This window comes from Leucopleurus acutus (genome assembly GCF_964270905.1).
Source record: "Leucopleurus acutus genome assembly, chromosome: 19".
NCBI classification, from domain to species: Eukaryota; Metazoa; Chordata; class Mammalia; order Artiodactyla; family Delphinidae; genus Leucopleurus; species Leucopleurus acutus.
The window spans coordinates 9,528,238-9,551,419 of NC_139161.1; the positions used below are offsets into that span (position 1 = coordinate 9,528,238).

The following is a 23,182-nucleotide window of genomic DNA, read 5'->3' on the forward strand; positions in this document are numbered from 1 at the left end:
ATCCATGCGCTTGGGTATGCTCTAACTGAAAGGTTATATACTGCTCACTGAAAAGAGCAAGGCACGGGAAAGAACATAAAGCATTCAAGACTTAAAGACGTTTATTTCTTCAGATTGTGAAAGAAGAACACATACACCATAGAAAACCAGAAGAGCACAACGTATAAAAAAGAAGATGTAAACTACCTATAATCTCACCACCTAGTAAGAGCTTATTTTGCTTTCTCACATAAATGTGCCTACGTGTAAGGTATCACAAATGTATCTCACGGATACAGACTGTAACACAGTTACAATGAAAACAGATACATAGTTTTGAAGTCTGCTTTTTGGCTAATCTTATTATCATTTTTCCATGTCAATAAAGCCTCTTTTTAAAAACATGAGTTTTAATAGTTGCATACTTCATAATTCAGAGGTACCATAACTTACATTCTTACTACCTTATTGTTAGAATTTGGATAGTTTCCAACCTTTTACTATTATAAATACCATTTAAAGCAATGTTCTTAGGCAAGAACCTAAGCCCTTTTGTTTTAGAAATGACCTAGTACCTAGAAAAGAACCTGACAGGCACTGCCAACCACAGGAGAGGACGCCCCCCCCCCCCGCCACCCTGCTCACCTGTGGACTGGAACACCCCATGGTTGCACTGACAGTAGCGCTGGGCAAACGCCTCCATCATCCGGTCAATCTTCTGGGCCTCTCCCGGCAGCCGGAAGCTCCACAGGAACTGCCTAGGAGGTGAAGACAGGGCAAGTTATGGGACTTGGGGAGATAATTTGTTTCTCTGTGAATGATTTCTGCGGCAAAGGGTGACGTGGGGGACTTCAGCCTTCTGTCAAGTAACTCTGAACAGATGCAGACTAACTACTCCACATCACCATTCTCTCGATCGGAGAGAATGTGTTTAGAAAACAATTAAGATTTTCCTATTCAAAAGAATGGTTCTCCTCCTCAGACTGATACACAAGACTGAAATACAGATAATGCCCATTTTAAAAGAACTCCAATTTCCAGAAAAAAAGATGACATAGCAGTAAAAGAGATTTTCTATCAAAGCATTCAAGACTAATCCCTTTAAGTCAAAGAGAGACCTGTGGTCAACAGATTTAATTCTTGATTATTTTCATCAATCTAAATGACAACACAAAAGATGATATTATTTACACTAACGGCAGTGAAAATACCAAATGACAATTTCTCAAAAGACACAGGTAATAGATTTAGCAAAAAAATTAATGTTGAGTTTTTTCCTTCTAAAATGAAGGGCATACTATCTACTTCCTATTCCAGGGCAGGAAATTAAAGGTTTTCTAAAGCAAAATTGGGAAAGATTCAAAGTGTAAACATCCATTTCCAAAATGTTAAATGAAAGACCTGAGGAACAGTTTTGCAAAATTTGCTTTCAATTTAATTCCCTTTAACCATCCAATCATTTCAATCATAGGCCAACGGACTACTTTCCTTTAAGATGCTTTGAGATACTCAAATAACCGCCAAAGGTAAATTTCATTAAAATGCCACACAGGGCAGACGCATAACCAAAGACTCGCCTCCCGCTCCAAAAGTTGCTAGCTGTGAACACACTCACCGTAAGGCCTGGACGAGGTTGAGATCAGTGAACTCATGTAGCTCCACAAACGCATGAAGAACCTGGATGTTAAACTCATCTCTAGCAAGAGAAACAAAAGATACGGGGGTGGAGGGGAGAGCAGAAGTCAGACACTGATGCTGAGAACCCAAGGTCATCCCGACCCCCAGCCAGGCCGCCTCCCACGCTGAGCGCTGCGGCTCTGTGGCCGGGGCGGGGAGGCAGCCATCTACCTGCAGCTCTCTGTCTGCTAGCTGAACGCAGGAGGAGTCCTTCCGCCCCCAAGCTGCTGTTCCCCAGCGCCCCTCGGGACAGAGCTCAGAGCATCATGGAGTTTGTTTCTCTAGGTGACTAACTGCTGACCAACCTACCACAGGTGTCTCCGGAGGCCTTACCTCTCCCCCAGGTAGTCACCGATGGCTGTTTTGTTGAGCCCTTCACCTTTATACAAGAACTGGGCGATGTCTTCACAAGTGTTCTTCAGCAGATCATTCTCTATTAAGAATTGGATCCCCTGGAAAGACAGCAAGGATGCCAATGGTGCCTTAGACTCCAGGAAGTTTCGGAAAGGAGACAAGGGCGCAGGAAGAACGGGTATGGGTGCTCTGGACACAGAGGAAGTATCTACTAAGTAATTCCAAGTTCTGCAGGAAGCAGGGCTCACACGAGCTGCACTCTACACACAGGCAGGTAAGCTGTCTTAGTGCCCCTGGGTTCCAGCTGACACCGCGGAAACCGCCACCTTACAGACTATGGGCTCTGGCTGCTGCCTTTCCACTTACTTTTTTAGGATCCATGTTGAATTTTTTCCTGCCCATGGCTACCTGTTTGTTCCTCTGCATGTTTTTCCTGTAAAACAACCACCACAGCCATTTAAGTACTCCAGGTATTCGAGAATTTCTGAAAGACTGATATGACCCCCACACGTGTCCACTGATTTGCAGGGATTTCTGAGATTTATCCAGGAAAGCACAGGCACACTTAGGTCTAACTACGGAAGGACACTGAAATCCTGACCCTGGCCCCAGGCTCATTTGTTCCTTCTACCGCAGTGGGTTTCTTTTTTTAACATGATTTTTTAAAACTTTATTGAGGTATAGTTTACATATCATATAACATACCCATTTTGAGTGTACATCTGAATGATGTTTAGTAAGTTTACTGAGTTGTGCAACTATCACTATAATCCAGTTTTAGAGCATTTTCAAAACCCTAGAAGTGTATGCTATGTAAGTTAATAGGTTATTGCCTCAATCTGTTCGTCCATTCATCTGCTGGTAGACATTTAAAGCTAATTCCAGTTTTTGGCTATTTTAAATAAGAATGCTGTAGATATCCTCGTGCATGTGGGCACGCTCTCATTTCTCTTGAGTAAATACCTGGGAGCTGAATTGCTGGGCACAGCACGGATATATGGTCAACATTATGAGAAGCTGCCATCCCGTTTTCCCCAGTGTTTACACTGCTTATTCTCACCAGCTCTCGGCAACTCGAGACGCCACCTGTCTATTTAATGCCAGCCGTCTTAGTGGGTGTGAAGCAGCATCTCCTTATGACTAATGATACTGAGCATTTTTCATGTGTCTATTATACGTTTAAAAGTGTTCAAGTTTTTTGCCCATTTTTTAGTTAAGCTGATTTATTTATATGTTTGTTTGTTTGGCTGCGCTGGGTCTTAGTTGTGGCACACAGGATCTTCGTTGCCGCATGCGAGGTCTTTGTTGCAGCGTGCGGGACCTTTTTTAGTTGCGGCACACGGGATTTTCAGTTGCAGCATGCGGGATCTAGTTCCCTGACCAGGGATTGAACCGGGGCCCCCTGCATTGGGAGCGCGGAGTCTTAACCACTGGACCGTGAGGGAAGACCCTAAGCTGTTTTTTTATTAGTAAGTTTTATGTGTTCTTTCTATAGATATTCTGGATACAGGTCCTTTTTCAAATTTGGGTATTGCAAGTATTTTCTCCTCATCTGTGGTTTGCCTATTCATTTCTTCTAAGAGTATATTTTATAAGAGCAGAAATTGTAAATTTTGATGAACTCCTAGTTGTCCATTTCTTTTAAGCTACAATTTTTTTTTAATGGCAAGCAAGAAAGCTATAATTCAGAACTGACAATGCTGTGACTGGATGTGATGAGCTGGTCGATTTCTGCAGGACATGCAGCTTCACTAATGCCTGATGGCCCTGCCCACACAAGTTTAAAATAACAAAATCAAACAGTCTCATGAAGCCAGACGGGAGACTCAGGCTTACAAAAATACAGACATGTAGTGAATTAGAAATAGCCCATTTACGACATTAAGCAGTTAGAAAATGGTCTGGGAATCCCATTCAAAATTAAACTCTCAAAGCAACTAAGATTTCATGTAGTTAAAAGAAGAAAATAACCTGCAGACATCCCTTGTCACTTTGTGCTATAATCTCATGTCTACGTTCTCTTAAGTCTTAGGGAGGCACCAGCAAGCTTATGATGACACCCAGACACAACTGGGCCTCCAGCCTTCGGGAACTGCACTGGCATCATCCATTAAGCTTTTCCTTTACCCAAAAAGGAAAAACAGAAACTCTAGAATAGGTACACAGTGGACAAGAGAAGGGAAGAAATAGTTCACATGATAGTTTAAGGGCAATTTAAGGCTTTGGGGGACCTGCCAAGTTCTCCAGTTCAGCCTTTCCAACAATGTCAAAAGCCCTCACATTTAGAAGTCCCTGTGCTAAAGGCAAAAAGTATGGTTACATACATGCTTGCTAGGCAAGGAGGGCAGAAAACACACTTTCTTCTTAAATACACCACGTGTGTACAATTGCAGGCTGGCACTTGGCGATGCTACAGCCACAAAACCACCTGGAAGAGGACAGACTCACCTCTCTTCTGTGGACCCCAGGTTTTCAATTTCATTAGCTACTTCTGCTATCTCATCCTTCAGCCTCTGCAAAACACACAGCCCAGAATTACCAGGAGGAAGATACAGATCAAATTAAAATCTCGCACAACTCCCTCCAACCAAAAACTAAAATAAAGCAAAATGAAATTAAATAAGATGACGCCCCCCCAAAATCTAAACATTTTTGGAAAATTCATCTATTCAACAAATATTTCTTGGGTTCCTACCAGATAGTAAACATTCTAGGAAATACAAAGGTGAAAAAGATACCTCCTGACCACAAGGAGTTTAGTCTAGGACAGAAATTTATAATCATACACACTATGTACAATATGTATTTTTCCACTGAAAACGGCAGCCTTAACACAGTCTGTTGGAGCACATCCGCAGCTCACTGAACAGCGGGTGACAGAAGATTCTCAGGATAAACCACTCCCCGCAACGCCCAGGCTGCCCAGCCAGCAGTGCTGGTGCTGGGCCAACAGTGCCGCCAAGTGGCTGGCAAAGGGAACGCTGATCCCAGCTCTGCCTTCCACCCCTCCCCCATCTAAGCAGGCCCTCAAGAGTGGACGACCATCACGCTGGAGGGGGCTCTGAGTGAAGAACTGCGAAGCTTTCCCAGCACTTACCAGTGAAGGAGGAATCAAAGAACTAGGGCCACAGCAAAGTATACTCACACCAACACTGGAGCACGCCCAGTCTTTCCGATGATACACTTCGCAGCTTGGCGTTACAGGGTGTGCCCCCTCCCGTCCCTGCCCCTGAGCTCTCAAATGTGTTACAGAGCAGAGAATTCTAAAAGAATTGGCTTCCCCAGGGGCTAAATAATCCAACTAATGGCAACCTATCAACAGGTGTTTTCATTCCTATTTTACAGAAAAAGAAACTGAAGACCAGAGAGGCAAAATTCTCTATCTAGAATCGCCCTGCCAGAAAGTGGCCACCAGGACGTGGACATGGGTCTACATAACCTGAAGCCTGGGTTCTAGTCGCAGTCAGGAGACCTGTCACTCTAGCCTGACAGCCGGCCAGCTGGGTGCAGCTTACAGAGCACTCCTCCTCTCTGAGATTCCACTCTCACTTGTTAATAAGCAAAGCTGGTTATCAATACCCGCACTTTATCAGAACTGTGGTGAGACCAAGGCAGAAGGTGTCACGAGAAGACACCTGGTCGAGGTGGCTGCCCAGCTCCTACCTGGATGTCAGCCAGCAGCTCCTGCTTCCTCCGCCGAATGTTCTCCAGCTCCTGGCGCTCCTCTGCAGTCAGGTCACTGGGAACTACAGAGAAGGAGGGAAGGATTACTAAGAAAGCTTTTCCTCGCCAAAAATAAATACAATCCAGAGACGCAAAAGGACAAAGGTACCATGGAAGGGGTGAGAAGCCAGTGCTGGAAATGAGCGACTGCTGGGGACGGGTCTGGCTCCCATTCTCCGTCAGGATTACCAAGGTTAGAAAGGATAGTGGATCACAGAGAAGAGCTCTGATAAAGGAACAGTTGTCACAAAAAAACAAGAGAGAAAAGGCTGCCTGAGATGAGATGAGGTTGGCTAGGAATGAAAGAGGAGGACTGTGGGCCAGGCCCTGGCCATTTCCATCCTGAGGGGGGGGGTGCTCAGGCCCCTGGTTAATCCATCTCTCTAGGCCTCAGCTCCCTCACTGGGTCCAGCCCCGACACAGGGCAATGACCATGACCCTAGCGGGGAGGGGGAGGCAATAGAGAGGCAACGTGAACAACAGTTTTGTGCCATTCTGGAGCGGGAAGGGGAGAGACTAGTATGTACAGAGAAAAAAAATCTAGAAGGACACACCCCCAAACTGAAACAATGTTTAACTCTGAGGATGGGGTTATGGGGACTTTTCTCTCTGCTTTATACCCTTTAACATTTTTTGAATCATATTTTTAAATGAGCTCTTATCATCAGAACAAAGTTACTTAATTCCCCATCACAGTTCTCACCACAAAACGCTTCCCCATTCCTCAAGACTCCATCTCCTCTAAAAGCAGGGGCTCAGGGTAGGTAGGCCCTACAACGGCCCTTCTGAGTGTGCGGGCAGCCAGTGGTCGACGGAAGAACAGGCGTTGGCATCAGGCACGCCCGGCTCCAATCCCAGATCCATCCCACCACACGGCACTCAGGCCACTTTGCACAGTTACTGAACCTATTCAGGCCGCGTTCACCACCAATAAAATGGGGACACCCTCGCCCATGCACTGGCTGCTGTGAGGGTGAAGTCCCACAGTCACTGAAGTGCGCCCCATCCCGCCTGGGGCTTAGGAGGGGCTCACAAGTGTTGGTCCCATTCCCTTGGGGGCCACAGCAAAGGGCCCCATGTTGCCAGATTGGGGGGGGGCAGTACCTGGATGCTCCCATCCTTCGCACAGGCGCCTCAGTAAGTGAGAACTGCTCCGTATGATGTGGTGGCCACAAGCCGAGTGTGGGTAGTAAGCACTTGAAATGTGATTAGCCCACTTTCAGATGGGCTGTGTGTGTAAAATACACACCAGTTTTGTACCAAAAAAGTTAACATATCTCTTTAATACTTTTTTATATTGATTAAACATTGAAATGATAAGTTGGTAAATAAAATACATTATTTTAATTGTGCTCACAGGCGCTGCTGGAGTGTAACACTGCATTTGTGGCTCATATCACGTTTCTACTGGGCAGCACAGTGGAACAGTTCTGCTTGAAGGCGCAGTCAGGGTGCACGACTTGCCAACAATGGCACTGAAACTGAATCTACTGCGTTCAGAGCACAGTTACTCTCCCCAAATATTTCATAAAAATCATGTAAGACAATAGAAGAGGGTAGAAACAATAGACCACAATTGAGTCTCAGCACAGGTTAGTTAGTTACATTAGGTTCTAAGCTGATTCTTCCTTTTTTATCCAGCTTTTCCCCACCCTTGTCTAGAAAAGTGTCTTGTTTAAAAAAAAAAAAATTTATTTATTTTTATTTTTTTTTAACATCTTTATTAGAGTATAACTGCTTTACAATGGTGTGTTACTTTCTGCTTTGTAACAAAGTGAGTCAGTTATACGTATACATATGTCCCCGTATCTCTTCCCTCTTGCCTCTCTCTCCCTCCCACCCTCCCTATCCCACCCCTCTAGGCGGTCACAAAGCACCGAGCTGATCTCCTGCTGCTATGCGGCTGCTTCCCACTAGCTATCTATTTTACGTTTGGTAGTGTATATATGTCCATGCCACTCTCTCACTTTCTCCCAGCTTACCCTTCCCCCTCCCCGTATCCTCAAGTCCATTCTCTAGCAGGTCTGCATCTTTATTCCCATCTTGCCCCTAGGTTCTTCTGACCATTTTTTTTTCTTTTACTTTTTTTTAGATTCCATATATATGTGTTAGCATATGGTATTTGTTTTTCTCTTTCTGACTTACTTCACTCTGTATGACAGTCTCTAGGTCCAACCACCTCACTACAAATAACTCAGTTTCATTCTTTTTTATGGCTGAGTAATATTCCGTTGTATATATGTGCCACATCTTCTTATCCATTCATCTGTCAGTGGACACTTAGGTTGCTTCCATGTCCTGGCTATTGTAAATAGAGCCGCAATGAACATTCTGGTACATGACTCTTTTTGAATTATGGTTTTCTAAGGGTATATGCCCAGGAGTGGGATTGCTGGGTCGTATGGTAGTTCTATTTTTAGTTTTTTAAGGAACCTTCATACTGTTCTCCATAATGGCTGTATCAATTGACATTCCCACCAACAGTGCCAAGAGGGTTCCCTTTTCTCCAGCATTTATTGTTTGTAGATTTTTTTTTTTTTTTTTTTTTTTTTTTTTGGCGGTACGCGGGCCTCTCACTGTTGTGGCCTCTCCCGTGGCGGAGCACAGGCTCCGGACGCGCAGCCTCCGCGGCATGTGGGATCTTCCCGACCCGGGGCCCGAACCTGTGTCCCCTGCATCGGCAGGCGGATTCTCAACCACTGCGCCACCACGGAAGCCCCTGTTTGTAGATTTTTTTGATGATGGCCATTCTGACCGGTGTGAGATGATATCTCATTGTAGTTTTGATTTGCATTTCTCTAATGATTAATGATGTTGAGCATTCTTTCATGTGTTTGTAGGCAATCTGTATATCTTCTTTGGAGAAATGTCTATTTAGGTCTTCTGCCCATTTTTGGATTGGGTTGTTTGTTTTTTTGATATTGAGCTGCATGAGTTGCTTGTATGTTTTGGAGATTAATCCTTTGTCAGTTGCTTCATTTGCAAATATTTTCTCCCATTCTGACGATTGTCTTTTCGTCCTGTTTATGGTTTCCTTTGCCGTGCAAAAGCTTTTAAGTTTCATTAGGTCCCATTTGTTTATTTTTGTTTTTATTTCCATTTCTCTAGGAGGTGGGCCAAAAAGGATCTTGCTGTGATTTATGTCATAGAGTGTTCTGCCTATGTTTTCCTCTAAGAGTTTGATGGTGTCTGGTCTTACATTTAGGTCTTTAATCCATTTTGAGTTTATTTTTGTGTACGGTGTTAGGGAGTGTTCTAATTTCATTCTTTTACATGTAGCTGTCCAGTTTTCCCAGCACCACTTATTGAAGAGGCTGTCTTTTCTCCACTGTATATTTATTTTTGGCCGCATTGGGTCTTCGTTGCTGCACGCAGGCTTTCTCTAGTTGTGGCGAGCGGGGGCTACTCTTAGTTGCGGTGTGCGGGCTTCTCATTGCGGTGGCTTCTCTCGTTGCAGAGCACGGGCTCTAGGTGTGCGGGTTTCAGTAGTTGTGGCCCGTAGGCTCAGTAGTTGTGGCTCGTGGGCTTAGTTGCTCCGTGGCATGTGGGATCTTCCCGGACCAGGGCTCGAACCCGTGTCCCCTGCATTGGCAGGCGGATTCCCAACCACTGCGCCACCAGGAAAGTCCCTAGAAAAGTGTCTTTTAAACGTCTCCAAGACCCACAATTAAAAAATGCATTCGATTTCACGACCCAATCTCCCCCATACACAAAAATAATACCCTTGGGACTTCCCCAGTGGTCCAATGGTTAAGATTCCATGCTTCCACTGCAGGGGGCATACGTTTGATCCCTGATTGGGAAACTAAGATCCCACATGCCTCACAGTGCAGCCAAAAAAGGAAAACAAAACCAAACCCCTCACCACGTGAAATCTATTGACATTTTCTACTGTTTTACACTTAGTTTTCCTAACAGTGCCTGTGGCCCACTAAACTGATTTCGTAGCCTAATGAACGCACTGAGTCCTGTAGTTTGAAATACACTCCTAATTCACTAGAGGCTGGAAGACAGAGCCATCTAGAGATTCCAACAGACCACCTACACCCAAGCCCAGGCCTTCCAAGTGTGGCCTCAACTGTGCCTCTGTGAACTCAGGGGTGAGCATGCCAGCAGCTACTTCAGGAGAAAGCTAACGAACAACAGGTCAGCTCTAGTTAGAGCAAAAGCCACTCTAAGAAACAGCACAAACTATACTGATCCATTCCCCATTCTAGAGAAAAGCACACCCAAAGGAGTTCACTCTGCTTCTTCTGGACTTCACAAACCGGAAAAATTTCTAGTCCATGAAGATGAGAAGTTCCCTTTAAGAAACTAATTTCCGGAGCTTCTAACATAACATGGTTTTGCAAAATTTGAGGCAATAGTTCATTTCTTTAATAGCTATTCCATGGGGGAATGAATAACCAGGCTTTGACTCTGCACCACAGAGAAGGCTTGATCAGATCACTAAGGAGTCTCGCCCCAATCAGAGGCAAGACTACGGTCCTCATAACAAGGCTGATGAAAAACAGAACCATGATGTGAAAAATCTGTATCTCAAGATTGCTGGATACCCTGAGAAGCCAATTTCTACTGTTCCAAACTGGAAACTCTCAGTGGTGGCTTCCTTTTCAGAATCTAAACACCCAGCCATTCTGGGTTAGCCTTCACACAAGACAGTTTTTCTGGAAGGTCACAATCTAGTTTCTGCAGTAGAAGTTCAAAATGTGCCTGCGGTCCTCCACCTTCTGAGATGCTGCTTTAGAGAGAGTAGAGGGATAAAAAAAGGTACAATCCTGCAATACCACAGAGTATGGGGAGAGGGGCCATCGGCAAAAGAGGCTTCAACGAATTTCCAGGGCAAAGAAAGCAGAGCGCCAACACCTCCTTCTGAAAGCAGAGACTCCACCAGGGCAGGGACCTTGCATGCCTGACACTGCCGTGTTCGCAGCACCCAGCACAGTGTCTGGCACCCAAAGGTTCTGAATATATATTTGTCCCCAGGCAAAAACAAAGGAGCTGGACCGACACGCGGAGAGCAAGCATGGGAGAGGGTGCCCAGGGCGGAGCCTCGATTCCTATATTTGGGAGGCCTGGTACTGCCCTGTGGAGAGCAGACTTATGCCCCGGGCCCGTCCCCACACTTGGAGCTCCCACTCAGCCCATCCACCGTATCATTCTTCCGCTCACAGAGATGGCTGAGCCTCCGGCCCAAATGGGAACCAGCAGGGCAGGGAGCAGATAACCTACCCTGGAGCAGACAGAGATAATTAAGGGAACAGAGAAAACTTTGAAAGAACAGGAAACTATGAAAAGGACACAACTACAGAAAAATAATAAGCTCTTGGAAATTAAACATATTTTGCCCCTCTAGCCTCTCCCAAAATAAAAAAAGTCAATAAAAGGATAAAAGATGAAGTTGAGGCACTCCTACAGAACAAAGTGCAAAAGAAAAGACTTGAAAAAAGAAGCAAAACAAAATATAAGAAGTCAGTCCATTCAGTATAATAAAGTTTTTTTAATCTCAGAGAAGTCCTCAGAGTAAAGTTCAGAAGTTGAAGGATTAAAGACAATCCTGAAACCTCGATGAGGAGTCAAGAGGGGAACCAGACCACCCACAAAACAAGAACTGGGCTGGAGCAACAGAGATCCCGTAAGACAGTGGAAGGGGCTTTCAAAGTTCTAAACAAAAACGATTCTGACCCGACACGCACGCACGCTCACAGCGTGGAGAGGATCCGATCAGAACAAGAGGCCAATGGGCTGCAAGAAGACCGTCCTCAGGAAGAGTGGACGAGAGAATGAATGGGAAAGAGCTGGAGTGTTTACGATGGGAGAAGGCATCACTGAGTCTCAACAGAACAACAAGGTAGCTAGAAACAGGAAAAACAAAGGCTAGAGGGAATCAGGGTTTAAGCCACAAGCCAATGGGAGGCAAGAAAGGAGGCATCGACCTTGGTGCTGGGAAGAGCTCCCAGGAGGGCGCACACTCCTGTCGCGGGGCGGGTGCCGGTGGGGAGCACGTGGCACAGAGGCCACTTCAGGTTCCAGGACAAAAGCTGTATGTAATCAGCTGTGAGCATGCTGAAATGGGGGAAGAGCTGACGGAAATGGGGGAAGAGCTGACGGAGGGCCTGAGAGGGGCAAGCGGGGTCCCCGCACCTCCTCTTACAAAGGAGCAGGAGGCACGCGTGAAAGATCACAGACAGAAATCAAGGTTGTCAATGCGTGTATGAAAGTCTCAAAGATGAAAATTAAGCGACCAGACATTTGTGAAAAACTATCAAAAATGGACAGGGAGAGAGTGAAGGAAAGAATGCTGCAAGTGAAGGAAATCAGGAGATAATCTTTGACTCTGATAAAATAATCAGCAGGAAGAGAATATTAATACACACCTGGCAGCATCTACCAGAAGATCAAAATCCAGAATAAGTTCATTATGAGTGGTTGCTTCTGGGTAGGGGGTCTGGGAATGGAGAGAGACGGGGCACAAGAGCTCCTGAATACTTGCTTAAAATAATACAGTTAAGTACTACTGCATTTTTTAAATGAAAAATAAAAATGTTAGCCTATGGTCACTAGAAAAAGACAGGCCTTCTATTGGGCTGGCCAGAAAGTTCGTTCGGGTTTTTCCGGAACATCAATATGTCCTGGTGGTCAGATGGAAGATACTTCTAGCCAATGTGCAGTTAGAACCAGCAAGACATTTATCCACATTTACTTTGAAGCTGTCTCCTGACATTAACCACGCGATTTCTAAATCGCTTCGCCATGCCACACTTAGTACCCTTAAATCACAGCACTGCTTCCCTTTTGGTTCAACAAATCACCTAAGAACTTACTACAAAAAAAAAAAAAAAAAGAAGCAGATTTAGATCTCATTTTTCCAGTGGAATTTTGCTCTGAGGTGAGAAAAAAAATCCAGCATTTTAACAAATGTATTTTCCTCTGCTTAAACTTATCAATGCAACAGCAAATTTTCAACTCAAGCCCTCATTCTCATGTTGCCCATGAGGAAAAAAAAAAATTCCACAGACAAAATGCTTAATTTCATTTAACAGCATGAAGAATCAAAACCATGGCTGGAGAGCCAGAGGAGTAAGCGATCCCTAGCATCCTAGCTGGCGTCTCAAGGACCCTGGAAGGCTGCCACCAGGACACGACAGGAACAGCTGGTACTCAGAAACCACCACATCCACTCGGCACCCCGAGTTTCTGAGAAAGCAGCGTGGGCCCCTGGGAAAGGCATCTATCTACCCACGCCCTGGCTCTCCTGCGTAGCTATTAGGGTTAAACTGTAAAAGATCTGATGGGCCAGATGGCAGAGCAACAAACAACTCCTCCCCCACCCCCTCACCCCCACCCCCCGACTGCCACGTGCTGCAGCCACGCTTCTGTGCCAGGAAGGCAGCTAAACCCTCTTCTCCTGAAAAGAATGGCAACTAGGGAGGCAGCGGCCTGCGCATAAAGGACACGGGGCAGAGGGCCTGGAGGCCTTGGGAATTCATGCCTGCAAAGGTTAATTTCAATACAAGGTGTCCTGCTTCCAGCACGGGGACCAGTCCAGTAGCAGCCCCTCACCATTCCCTTGCAGGGCTCCAATTTAATGAAGGGGATTAAAGAGCCTACAACAACAAGGGACCATTGTGCTCGGCTGTGAATAGAAAAGCCACACAAGGGGACCTTCTATTTATTTCTTTATTTAAATGTTGCTCTGCGGATTTAACCGGCAGAAACCCAGAGCAGCAATGTGCTCCATCCAGCGCATACAAAGGAGGCTCTCTTAAAGGGACAGCGCCCTCCTTCCGGGCTGGGGGCGGGTAGGTATGCACATGCGGCATCGCTAGGTCCATTTTCTCCCTCTCCGGCGGTCACAGTCACGGGCAGGTGCCCAGAGACCTGCCATGAAGTCTAACTGAAAAGGCAGATCTTCTGACAGCAGTTTCTGCTCAACAGGAATACAGGCGGCTGCCAGCCAAAAGGCACCGCGTTGTCTGTCCTTCGTCCCCAGGGGTGACATCTATCAAAGTGTTGGAGGTGCGCTTTAGGGCCCAGACACAGCTCCCTGAGGTCCTCCAGCTATACCAGGTCCCTCTGCCTAGCTTTAAAATATGTCATTTGCCTTATTTTTTCCACCATAATCATCAACCATCATCCTTCTTATATATAGCCCTTGCCTTTCGGTGGATAAGAAGGGTCTAAATTTAAACCAGCACAGCAGGGAAACATTTACAAAGGTGAGGCCAAGAGTCCATAAGGCCCTCCCTTTTCCCCATGTGTGGAGAAAGTAGACAAACAGGTCTGGTCTCCATGAAGCCCAGGAGGGCGTCGGTGTGCAGAAAAAGCACTTCCAGGCCTCCGGAGCCAGCGCCGGCCAGGGTGCCCTGCTAAGCAAGGCCAGACCTTTTCCAGGCTGGAGTTTCATGAAACTGAAAACACACACAGCCTCAGAAACCACCTGCCCACCTGGAGCCACAGCAGCCTGGTAAAGTAAAGCATGAGGATTAGCAGATGCAAACTATTATACACAGAATGGAGAAACAACACGGTCCTACTGTAGAGCACAGGGAACTATATTCAATATCCTGTGATAAACCATAACGGAAAAGAATAGGAAAAAGAATACACACACACACACACACATATATGTATAACTGAATCACTTTACTGTACAGCAGAAATTAACACAACATTGTAAATCAACTATATTTCAATAAAATAAATGTTCTTAAAAAAGAAAGAAAGGTAAAGTAAAGCACTGGGCCTTCCTGTACCCTCTCCAGAAACTGTTACCGGCTCCAGAGGGAACATGAGCTTTTTACAAACAGCTTTTGGGTTCAAGAGCGCAAATCTGGGAAGCTGCCCGCGGAGTGAAGGCGGTGTGCCTCCAAAGACAAAGATCAAAGGGCCTGCGTACAGAACTCATGGTGTGGTGAGTGCTGGTCAAACCACCAGGCACTTTCTGAATCAGCCTGTGCAGATCCTCCGGTCAGATCACTCGCTCTGCTCCACCCTGGGGTAAGTCACCTTGGTCTCCCAAGAGATCCCAGTGCCTTCCAGTGTGAAAAACCCCAAAAGACTAGAAAGAACTCAGGCTTTGGTGACATACAAACAGTCAGCAGACTTTCACAAAACTCTCAATTCTATGCTGACGTTAGAGGTCAGGGCTTCCCTGGTGGCGCAGTGGTTGAGAGTCCGCCTGCCGATGCAGGGGACACGGGTTCGTGCCCCGGTCCGGGAAGATCCCACACGCCGCGGAGCGGCTGGGCCCGTGAGCCATGGCCGCTGAGCCTGCACTCCGCAACGGGAGAGGCCACAACAGTGAGAGGCCCGCGTATTGCCAAAAAAAAAGAAATACATGAGGTCAGATCTTCATGATGGGGATAAGAAAACAACCAAAATTCACAGGGTCCTTAAGTAAAGGCAACATAGAGATGAGTGAAACAGAAAGCTACAATGACTAAGGGGCTTCGCTGACAGCCTCACACTTAGAGACAGACCTCAGGGTAGTTGTCAAGACCAGAGGGCACAGGAGGATGTAGCAAAGGGATGTGACCGAAATCTGAAACTTGTAGACACATATACGGCCAACAGTCTGCTGACTTGACCACCTCACACCTTTACAGAAAGTCTCCCGACTTTGGGAAACAATTCCTTTTCCCTTCAACTAAGTCAAAACTACAGCAACCCTCTGTATAATTTAATACCATATTATTCTGCCTCGAAAAGGAAGGAAATTCTGACACGTGCTAGAGCATGAAGGAACCTGGAAGACATTATGCTAAGTGAAATAAGCCAGCCACAAAAGGACCAATACTGTACGATTCCACTTACATGAGGTCCCTAGAGGAGCCAAATTTACAGGGACAGAAAGTGGAATGGTGGGTGTCTGGGGCTGGGGGAGGGGAGAATGGGGAGTCAGTGTTTAACGGAGACAGAGTTTCAGTTTTGCAAAAATTCTGGAGAGGGATAGCGGTGATGGTTGTCAACAAGGTAAATGAACTTAATGCTATTGAACCATTCACTTAAAATGGTAAATTTTATGTTACATATATTTTACTGTAATTAAAAACAAATGAAACAAAATTTTCATAGCAATATCCTGACTTCCCGATTTCTGCTTACCTTAGTCCCTTTCCCAAGAAGCTATGATTTGACTTTTGTGTAAAGCACTGGAAGAGAAGTGTCTCACCACCAATTTACAGCCTAAGTGATTCTAAAAGAAAGAATTAAATTGGCACGTGTCTAGCATAACTGACATTCAACACAGGAGGTGAGAGGTGCCTTCTAGCAAATTGCCAAGGTGAATATTTACTCTTCTGGTTTAAATTCTTTCCACACAAAGACCACCCAGTCTCCCACCTAGAAGTAAGTACATTAAAGATTTTATTACCATAGTCTGCATCTTTAAGGAAAACTTTGTTCCTATCTCAGTCTTTGAGACGTCTCATCTAACCGCTAACCTAACAACTCAGGCCCCCTTAACTGAGATGAGACACTGCCCAGGGATTGGGGGTTGAGGGGAGGGACACCTGTGTGGGGCTTCACTGTCTAGTTGCTCTGTGACCTGGAGAAAACCACCACCTCTCCCTGCCCTGGTTTCCTTAAGCAGGAATGGGCATGTCAGCATCCTTGTCCTTCCCAAAGAGAGGGTGTATAATAAACAGCTCCATAAACTGTCTCATGAAAGCAGGGTATTTTATCATCTTACCTTACATAGAGAAGGGAATCAACACATTTTATCTAATAAATCCTAGAACTCAAAGACCAGTTTGCATAACCTTATGATTCAACCAGCTAACCAAAGGGAAAATGAAGTCAAATTTCAAGGTAGTAAAAGAAACAAAGTCATAAAATTTTATCCTGAAAGTTTGGTTTAGAAAAATAAAGTTAACATCTGCTTTCAAGAAAAGCTGAACACTAGAAAATAGTCATTTTAAGAACCTCAAGCTTTTCTAAAACCTAGCAGTGGTACTATGTGATCCAGCTGGACTTCTGCAGCAGTTTCTCTCCAGCACTCATACTTGCAATCTCTGTCTCCAAGGCTGTTTTTGAAAGGGTCACAGAGACTGCAAGCAGAGCTGGAGCCAGCTCAGCAAGGAGAGCCATGTTCTACCTCTGGCTCCTTGAGACATCGCAGAGCCCTCGTGCTCTCTGGGAGCCTCGGAGCTCCCATCCTAGCAGCCGAACTGAGCATCGGCGCCCCTCTCCTCCCTCCCCACACCAGCTGCCATCTCTGGCACTGCACAGCTGTGCCACCACATCCCTTCCCTCCAAAAGACAGGCTCGGTGAGGGCGTGAAGAACTGAAGAAGTCAGTTCGCTCTCACTTTACCCGCCTTCCTAAAATCTATGTGTACGCTGGCCCTTTGTAAAACCCTGAACACTTCTGCAGACTGAAACACTGCCCCCCCCCTTGGCTGACAGCTGGAACAGACCCCTGGCACCAAAATAAACGTGGGACTCCAGCTCCTCTTCTATGTGCATTTTTGGAAAGAGGGCTACCATACCCGGGGAAGGTTCCAAAGTTCTTAATGAGTAAAATAAAAACTCCTAGGGTGGGTTGAGAGGGAGATCTCGCCGGATTTGCCCCTCTGCTTTCTGCCGGCCTATTTCTAACCTCACCAGAGCAGGACCACAGAAATCGGTTATTAGCTTGCTCCTCAATCTCAGGCCTAGAAGAAACCACACTGAAGGTTTAAACCTCTATTTGAAGAAGCTACTGGAAAAACCCTAGGAGGAGAGAGCAGAATGCGAAACCACAAGACAGACATGCAGAGAAGCAGCCGCTGCACACATCACGCTGCTGCCTGCTCCTGGGTGGGAGAGGCCGGCAGCAGCGGCGGCGCATAATAATAACAGAGGGATCCGCGCTCTACAGGAAGCTGCACACGATGGGCTCACACGCGCCACCCACCCGGCCTCTTACCCAGGGCGAGTCCCCTCTCCGGCAGCCCCAGGGCGGCGACGTCAAAGCCCGGGCAGCTGGCAGCTCTCAGCTTCAGAGGCCATGGTGGCCCAGCACCGCGATCCCCCAGTCCCAGGCCCCCGGCTGCCCCCACAGCGCCGGGCGGAGGCAGCGATGGAGCCCGCACAGAACGTGCGTCCGCACAGCCAGGGCAGAGGCGGCGGCCGCGAACACAAAAGCTGAGCGGAAACCCGGGTGGAGAGGGAACCGATGCTGGTGGGGAAGGCAGGCGTGGACGGAGACGTCGCCGGGCTGACACTTGGAGCGTGTGCTCCTTCCTCCAGGCTTATTTCCATGAATGCGATGACAGTGCCCCGCCCACCACGCCCCCACTCGCGGCCTCGGAGGGGGGACGCGCCAAGAGCCTCTGCTCACAGGCTGCAGCGGCTTTTTTCTCCCCCTTGGAAGCAAAAAGCTGATGGTGGCTTCCCAGGGAGGATGTTAACCCTTACTTAAGGTACCCTCTCCCTTCCTGAGTGGATAAACAGGAGGGCAGGATCCAGAGGGCAGGCTGTTCTGTCGCCCTCAGCGCAAAGCCACCTCCTTCTCCCAGCACTGTGTCAGGAGGCAGGGACACAATCCCCCCCCTTCCTGTCCTCTGAGGCCCTAGGCCCCCTGTCTCCACGTGGCACGCTCCAGCCTTTTTACTAAGAAGGACCTGCCTCCCACTCAGGCCATGTGCTAGCCGCTCTCTCCACACGGGCCATAGGTGTTTCCGCAGCAGAGGCTGCAACATAGCGTTCCAGTATATTCTGGTTAGGGTGAGTGAGGCAGGTGGGTCCAGGGACGATACTGTAAGATGGCTGGTGACAAGAAACGTCGCTACAGCCTGAGAGGAGTGGCTCTCAAGCTCCAGAGGTGCAAGGGTCACCAAGGGCACCATCAGACACACAGATCTGGGACCCCAGGCTGAGACTCGGGTTCCAGAGGCTCAGGCCCCCGTGTTAAGCCAGAACACAGGGTGACTGGAAGCCTTGTCTGCAGACCCCTCTGGGAAGCACTGCCTTTGACTAATAAGGGAAGAGACATAAGGATTTTAAAACAAGTGCCAAATAAACAAGGAGAAAAAAGAGAAAATAAACCACTACACTAGATGAGGTTCTCCGATCTCGGCACTCTTGACATTTCGGGGATCATTCTGTGTCGAGGGCATCCTGGTGCCTTAGAGCACATTTAACTGCACCCTGGCCTCCACCCACTGGATGCCAGTAACACCCCACCCTATCCCCCAGACAGGACAATCCCAAACGTCTCCAGACATTGCCAAATCCCCTGCAGGGCAAAAGTGTTCTGCTTAAGAACCACTGGTCCAGGCACACAACAACAGGAGGAAAAAAACTTAAAAATCGCACACCCTCCCCTGCCTTCCAGTCCTCTGCCCTTAGGAAACTGCTGACAGGAGGCACCCTCCCCCACTACACTAACGTGGGATCCATACTCTGAGGTTTCCTCATCACCAAGAGGGTCACCAGACTTAACCAAACACTTGGGCTTTGCAGCCTAGCCTGTCTTTAAAGAAACAGCCACAATGTGAACAATTTTATTTTTGTGTCGAAATGACAGTTCTCATCTAAAAGAATCATACCAAATCTACGAGAAATAAACCCTAAAATTATTTATGAAATCTTTGCTTTAAGCTGCAAAGGAGGCAAGTTTTCAACAAACACGTGGACTGAGAGTCCCTATCTGACACTCAGTCTGGTGAGCTGCCCATCCCTCACCCGGCCCCAGGGAGAGTCCATCCTCCCTGGTCCACCAGAGCACCTCGTCCCCAACCTGCTTCCGTTTCCTTCTCATTCTTTAGAGGCTCATCCTGGCCAGCCATCAAGAGCCACCTCTTACGGGGAGAGCTCCCTCGGTTCACACAAATTAACCCTCACTTAAAGGCCTTCTTCACACCGTTTCCTTTGAACAATGTTTGTATCATGCAGTTTACCACCTGGTTGGACACTGTCCTGTTCCCAGGGGGTTATCTGTCCGTGAAATTAAGCTCTTGCCTTCTAGTAAAATACCATAAATATTCTCACAGCACTCTGCATATTCCTAAGGGCTATGTCCCCCTTTCCGAGCTAACGTCAAAATACGCACAGACACACTCCAGGGATTTAAAGGTCCCAGCAGGCAGATCCTGACCTGTCACTTTCTGTGCACGACTGGGTCATAAGGCACAGGCTCACTGTGGCTCACCCTTAACTCACCAGCTACAACTCAGCAACAGAGGATCCACCACTGGGCTTGCCTTGTAGCGTGTAAACCAGCAAAGTCCTCAGCGTGAAGCCAGGCCAGACTGGCTGGCAGCAAAGCCTGCACCACGGTCAATTCTTGGCACAAACAGTATGATCCAAGGAAGCAAGGAGACAAGAAGTGAGAGTGAAAAGCTACCGACAGGAAGTCTGCAGTGTGGCCCGCCTCTTCTCTGAACACAGATCTCAATAAGCGGCCCCGCAATCAAGTTTGTGAAGTCACAGCGATGATCAGAGTAAAAGACTGTTCACCGGCTAGTAATCTCAGGAAATCTACCAACAGAGAAAATAAAAGCTTTAAAAAATTACTTTCTCAGACCTGTAATCTAACAATCTTTGGGGAAAAAATGGTTACCACCCATAAACCAGGTAGCCTATTAGTAACTACCCTATTAGTTACCATAGAAGATACAAAGATGGTAAGACATGGTTCAGGCCCCCAAAGAGCTTACGTGTTACTTGGTCCTTTTAAAGAAAAAAGAATCAAGCAGCAAGTAAGCGCCAAATGAATGCTGGAGACAGGCGTCACGGGGTCAGAGACAGCCAAGCCCGCAGCCAGGGTGTCCCAGGAGACCCCACGAGGGCTGAGGCGGGGCCATCGGTGAGAGGGCCCTCGAGGCTGGGGACAGAGGACAAACTGGAAATGCCTAGAAAAGCTGCACAAGTCAGACCGTGCCCTTTGAGTCTGGCACGAGGACATCTGACTGTCCTGTTGTCAGGCGGGAGGCAAGGTAGAGACAGAGTGGGAAGGGGCGTGGGGGCACCCGGAGAGACGGACGGGCAGCTTTTCTGTGGTGGCCAGGGAGAAGTGACAGGAACACAGGGCGTTTGTCCAAGGCAGGGAAACTTGGGCTCAAAAGTGGGAACAGAGGACTAAGTGTCTTCTGCCCCCCTGGTAGTTCAGAGCTTGCACGGCCACCCTGTGCGACACCCGCTCCCCACACCACGCGCCGTCTCCCCAGGGCTGCCTTGAAACAGGCCCTCCGCCACGCGCGCAGGGTGGTCTGCAGCACTCGCTTATTCCACAGACAGCTCCTGAGAGGCAGTAAATCAGCGTCTTTCAATTCAGCAACATCACAAACTTGCTAACCCTACGCACTCAGCCTCCCCAAGCCCCACGTCACCTGGGCAAAGGCCCTGCACCAGCCCATACCAGGCGTGGAGCCCTCCACATCTCAGCATCCCCACCTCCCCTGCTTCTGTGTCACACAAAACTCAGTCATGGAATTTCAACCATTCTACCCTATTCCTTAAGCTTTTTTTTTTTTTTTTTTTGCGGTACGCGGGCCTCTCACTGTTGTGGCCCCTCCCGTTGCGGAGCACAGGCTCCAGACGCGCAGGCTCAGCGGCCATGGCTCACGGGCCCAGCCGCTCCGCGGCATGTGGGATATTCCCGGACTGGGGCACGAACCCGTGTCCCCTGCATCGGCAGGCGGACTCTCAACCACTGCGCCACCAGGGAAGCCCCCCTTACGCTTTAACATGCTGAATTGCTCTTTAGTAAAAGCTAGGAGCATAAATGCTTCTTCAAAGAAGCCGAGACTGGCTTCTGTCCCCTCTCTGAGAAAGGCCTGAAGCAACCTAGAGGGTAGCAGTTCCTAACTCTAACCTCAAAGGAGAAGAAGCCAGCTCCTGGTGCCAGACATCAACCCTTCTCAGAGCTGCCCGAAGTCCAGAGAAGTGCCCCTGAGGTCTGAGAGAAGGCTGAGAGGAGCTGGAGGCACCGACCCAGGCGCCCGCTCTCCGGGTCCCAGTGGCCCTGGGTCCGCTCACAGGCAGCAGAGCTGGGGCAGGCAAGGGCCAGCCTCCCTGATGGGGCCTGCTCCCGGCACCAGCGCAGGGGACTCATCCCTGCCGGGGCTGCTCTCGGCCATCCTCTCCCTCCTGGCCTTTGCAGAGGGCGCAGCAGAGACAGGAGGAGACTGTAGGGAGGAAGGAGGGGAGGACTATGGGGCCACGAGGAGGCTGAGGCAGGCGGTGGGCAATGCTTTGTCCGCAGAGACCCAGGGCTGCACTGTGCCTCACAGCCACCAGTTCAAGGAGGCGAGCTGACCCGTGAGAGGGCAACCAGCAAATGCCCCGCAAGCCAGTGCGCTTACTGTGCCAGGAGCAAGTCACCAAGAAAACAAGGAAGATCTGAGCACGGGCAGAAAGACCTCTGCGGGGAAAAGCTGTCCTCAGTATGTGCATCCGTTTCTAAAACTACTGTTTACCTTACCAACAAGAGTTTCACAGGAGCGCAACAGATAAAACGATATTAAAGTTCATATGGAAAATGTATGTATGAATAGCCTAGAGAACTATGAAGAGGAAGAAGGGTAATGTGAGGTGAGCCTCTGCCAGAGATTAAAGCGTTGAGACATCAAAAATTTGAAATTTCAGCACTGGAGAAGGAAAACAGCAGGAAAGAAACTCAAGAGATACTGAAACACACAGGCGGCACTTCAAGTCATAAAATCTCATAAAGAAAATATTTTTAAAATATACAAAAATATAAAGAAAAATAGGATTATTCAGTCAATGGTGGGGGGGGGGCAATTAGCCAGCTGCCCATCTGAGGGCAAAGTAAGCTGCATGTCTACTCATTTATATCAGAGTAAGTTCTAGCTGAGTCAAAGATTCTAATGTAAAAAAAGAAACCACAGAAATTCTAGAATAAAGCATGGATTAATACGGTTATAATCTCAGAGAGTCTGTTCAGTTTGCTACAATAAAATGTAAAGCTTCAGAATGGAAAATAAAGCTCTATGAGCTAAAAGGTAAACCACCAGGACAACCAATGTGCAAAATACATGACAGACGATTAACTGCTTTTCACAAGGACAGCAGTTAGACAAAGGTGGACACAACCAGTGAAAGACATAAAAAGCAGACCCAGAAAGACAAACACAATGGCCAGACATGAAGGACGCTTAAACTCTCCAGTTAAAGCATGAACACCACACCGCTTCAGGTGAGTCTGGCAGAAATAAATGAGAGTGTCCGCCAAGGGCGCGGGAGTACACAGGCGGCCCAGGCTCTGCTGGGGAGAGTAAACGGCGCAACCTTTCTGCTGCAGTACTTTTCAATTCAGCAATTCCGTTTAAGAACTTATCCAATGGACGTACTCCCAAAAGTGCAAAAATGAAAACTACTTACACATGATTTGGTCATGAAAAAGAACGAGCTGATTGGTAGATGCCAGCACAGAAAGATCTCCCAGACACTGTGCCACGGGAAGGAACAGGACACCATGCGCGTGGCACCAATGCTGGCAA

The 23,182-nt window shown here is 47.6% G+C and overlaps 1 protein-coding gene across 1 annotated transcript in view; it reads right to left on the minus strand.

Moving 5' to 3' along the window:
• Nucleotides 1-23,182, minus strand: part of CYTH1 (cytohesin 1) — a 77,838-nt gene that overhangs the window by 15,225 nt on the left and 39,431 nt on the right. The window contains exons 2-7 of the mRNA XM_082860269.1: nucleotides 5,674-5,756; nucleotides 4,459-4,523; nucleotides 2,377-2,443; nucleotides 1,990-2,108; nucleotides 1,595-1,675; nucleotides 625-737 (exon numbers count right to left, since the gene is read on the minus strand). Coding sequence (XP_082716395.1) covers nucleotides 625-737; nucleotides 1,595-1,675; nucleotides 1,990-2,108; nucleotides 2,377-2,443; nucleotides 4,459-4,523; nucleotides 5,674-5,756 — 528 coding nt within the window. The remainder of the gene's footprint in view (nucleotides 1-624; nucleotides 738-1,594; nucleotides 1,676-1,989; nucleotides 2,109-2,376; nucleotides 2,444-4,458; nucleotides 4,524-5,673; nucleotides 5,757-23,182) is intronic.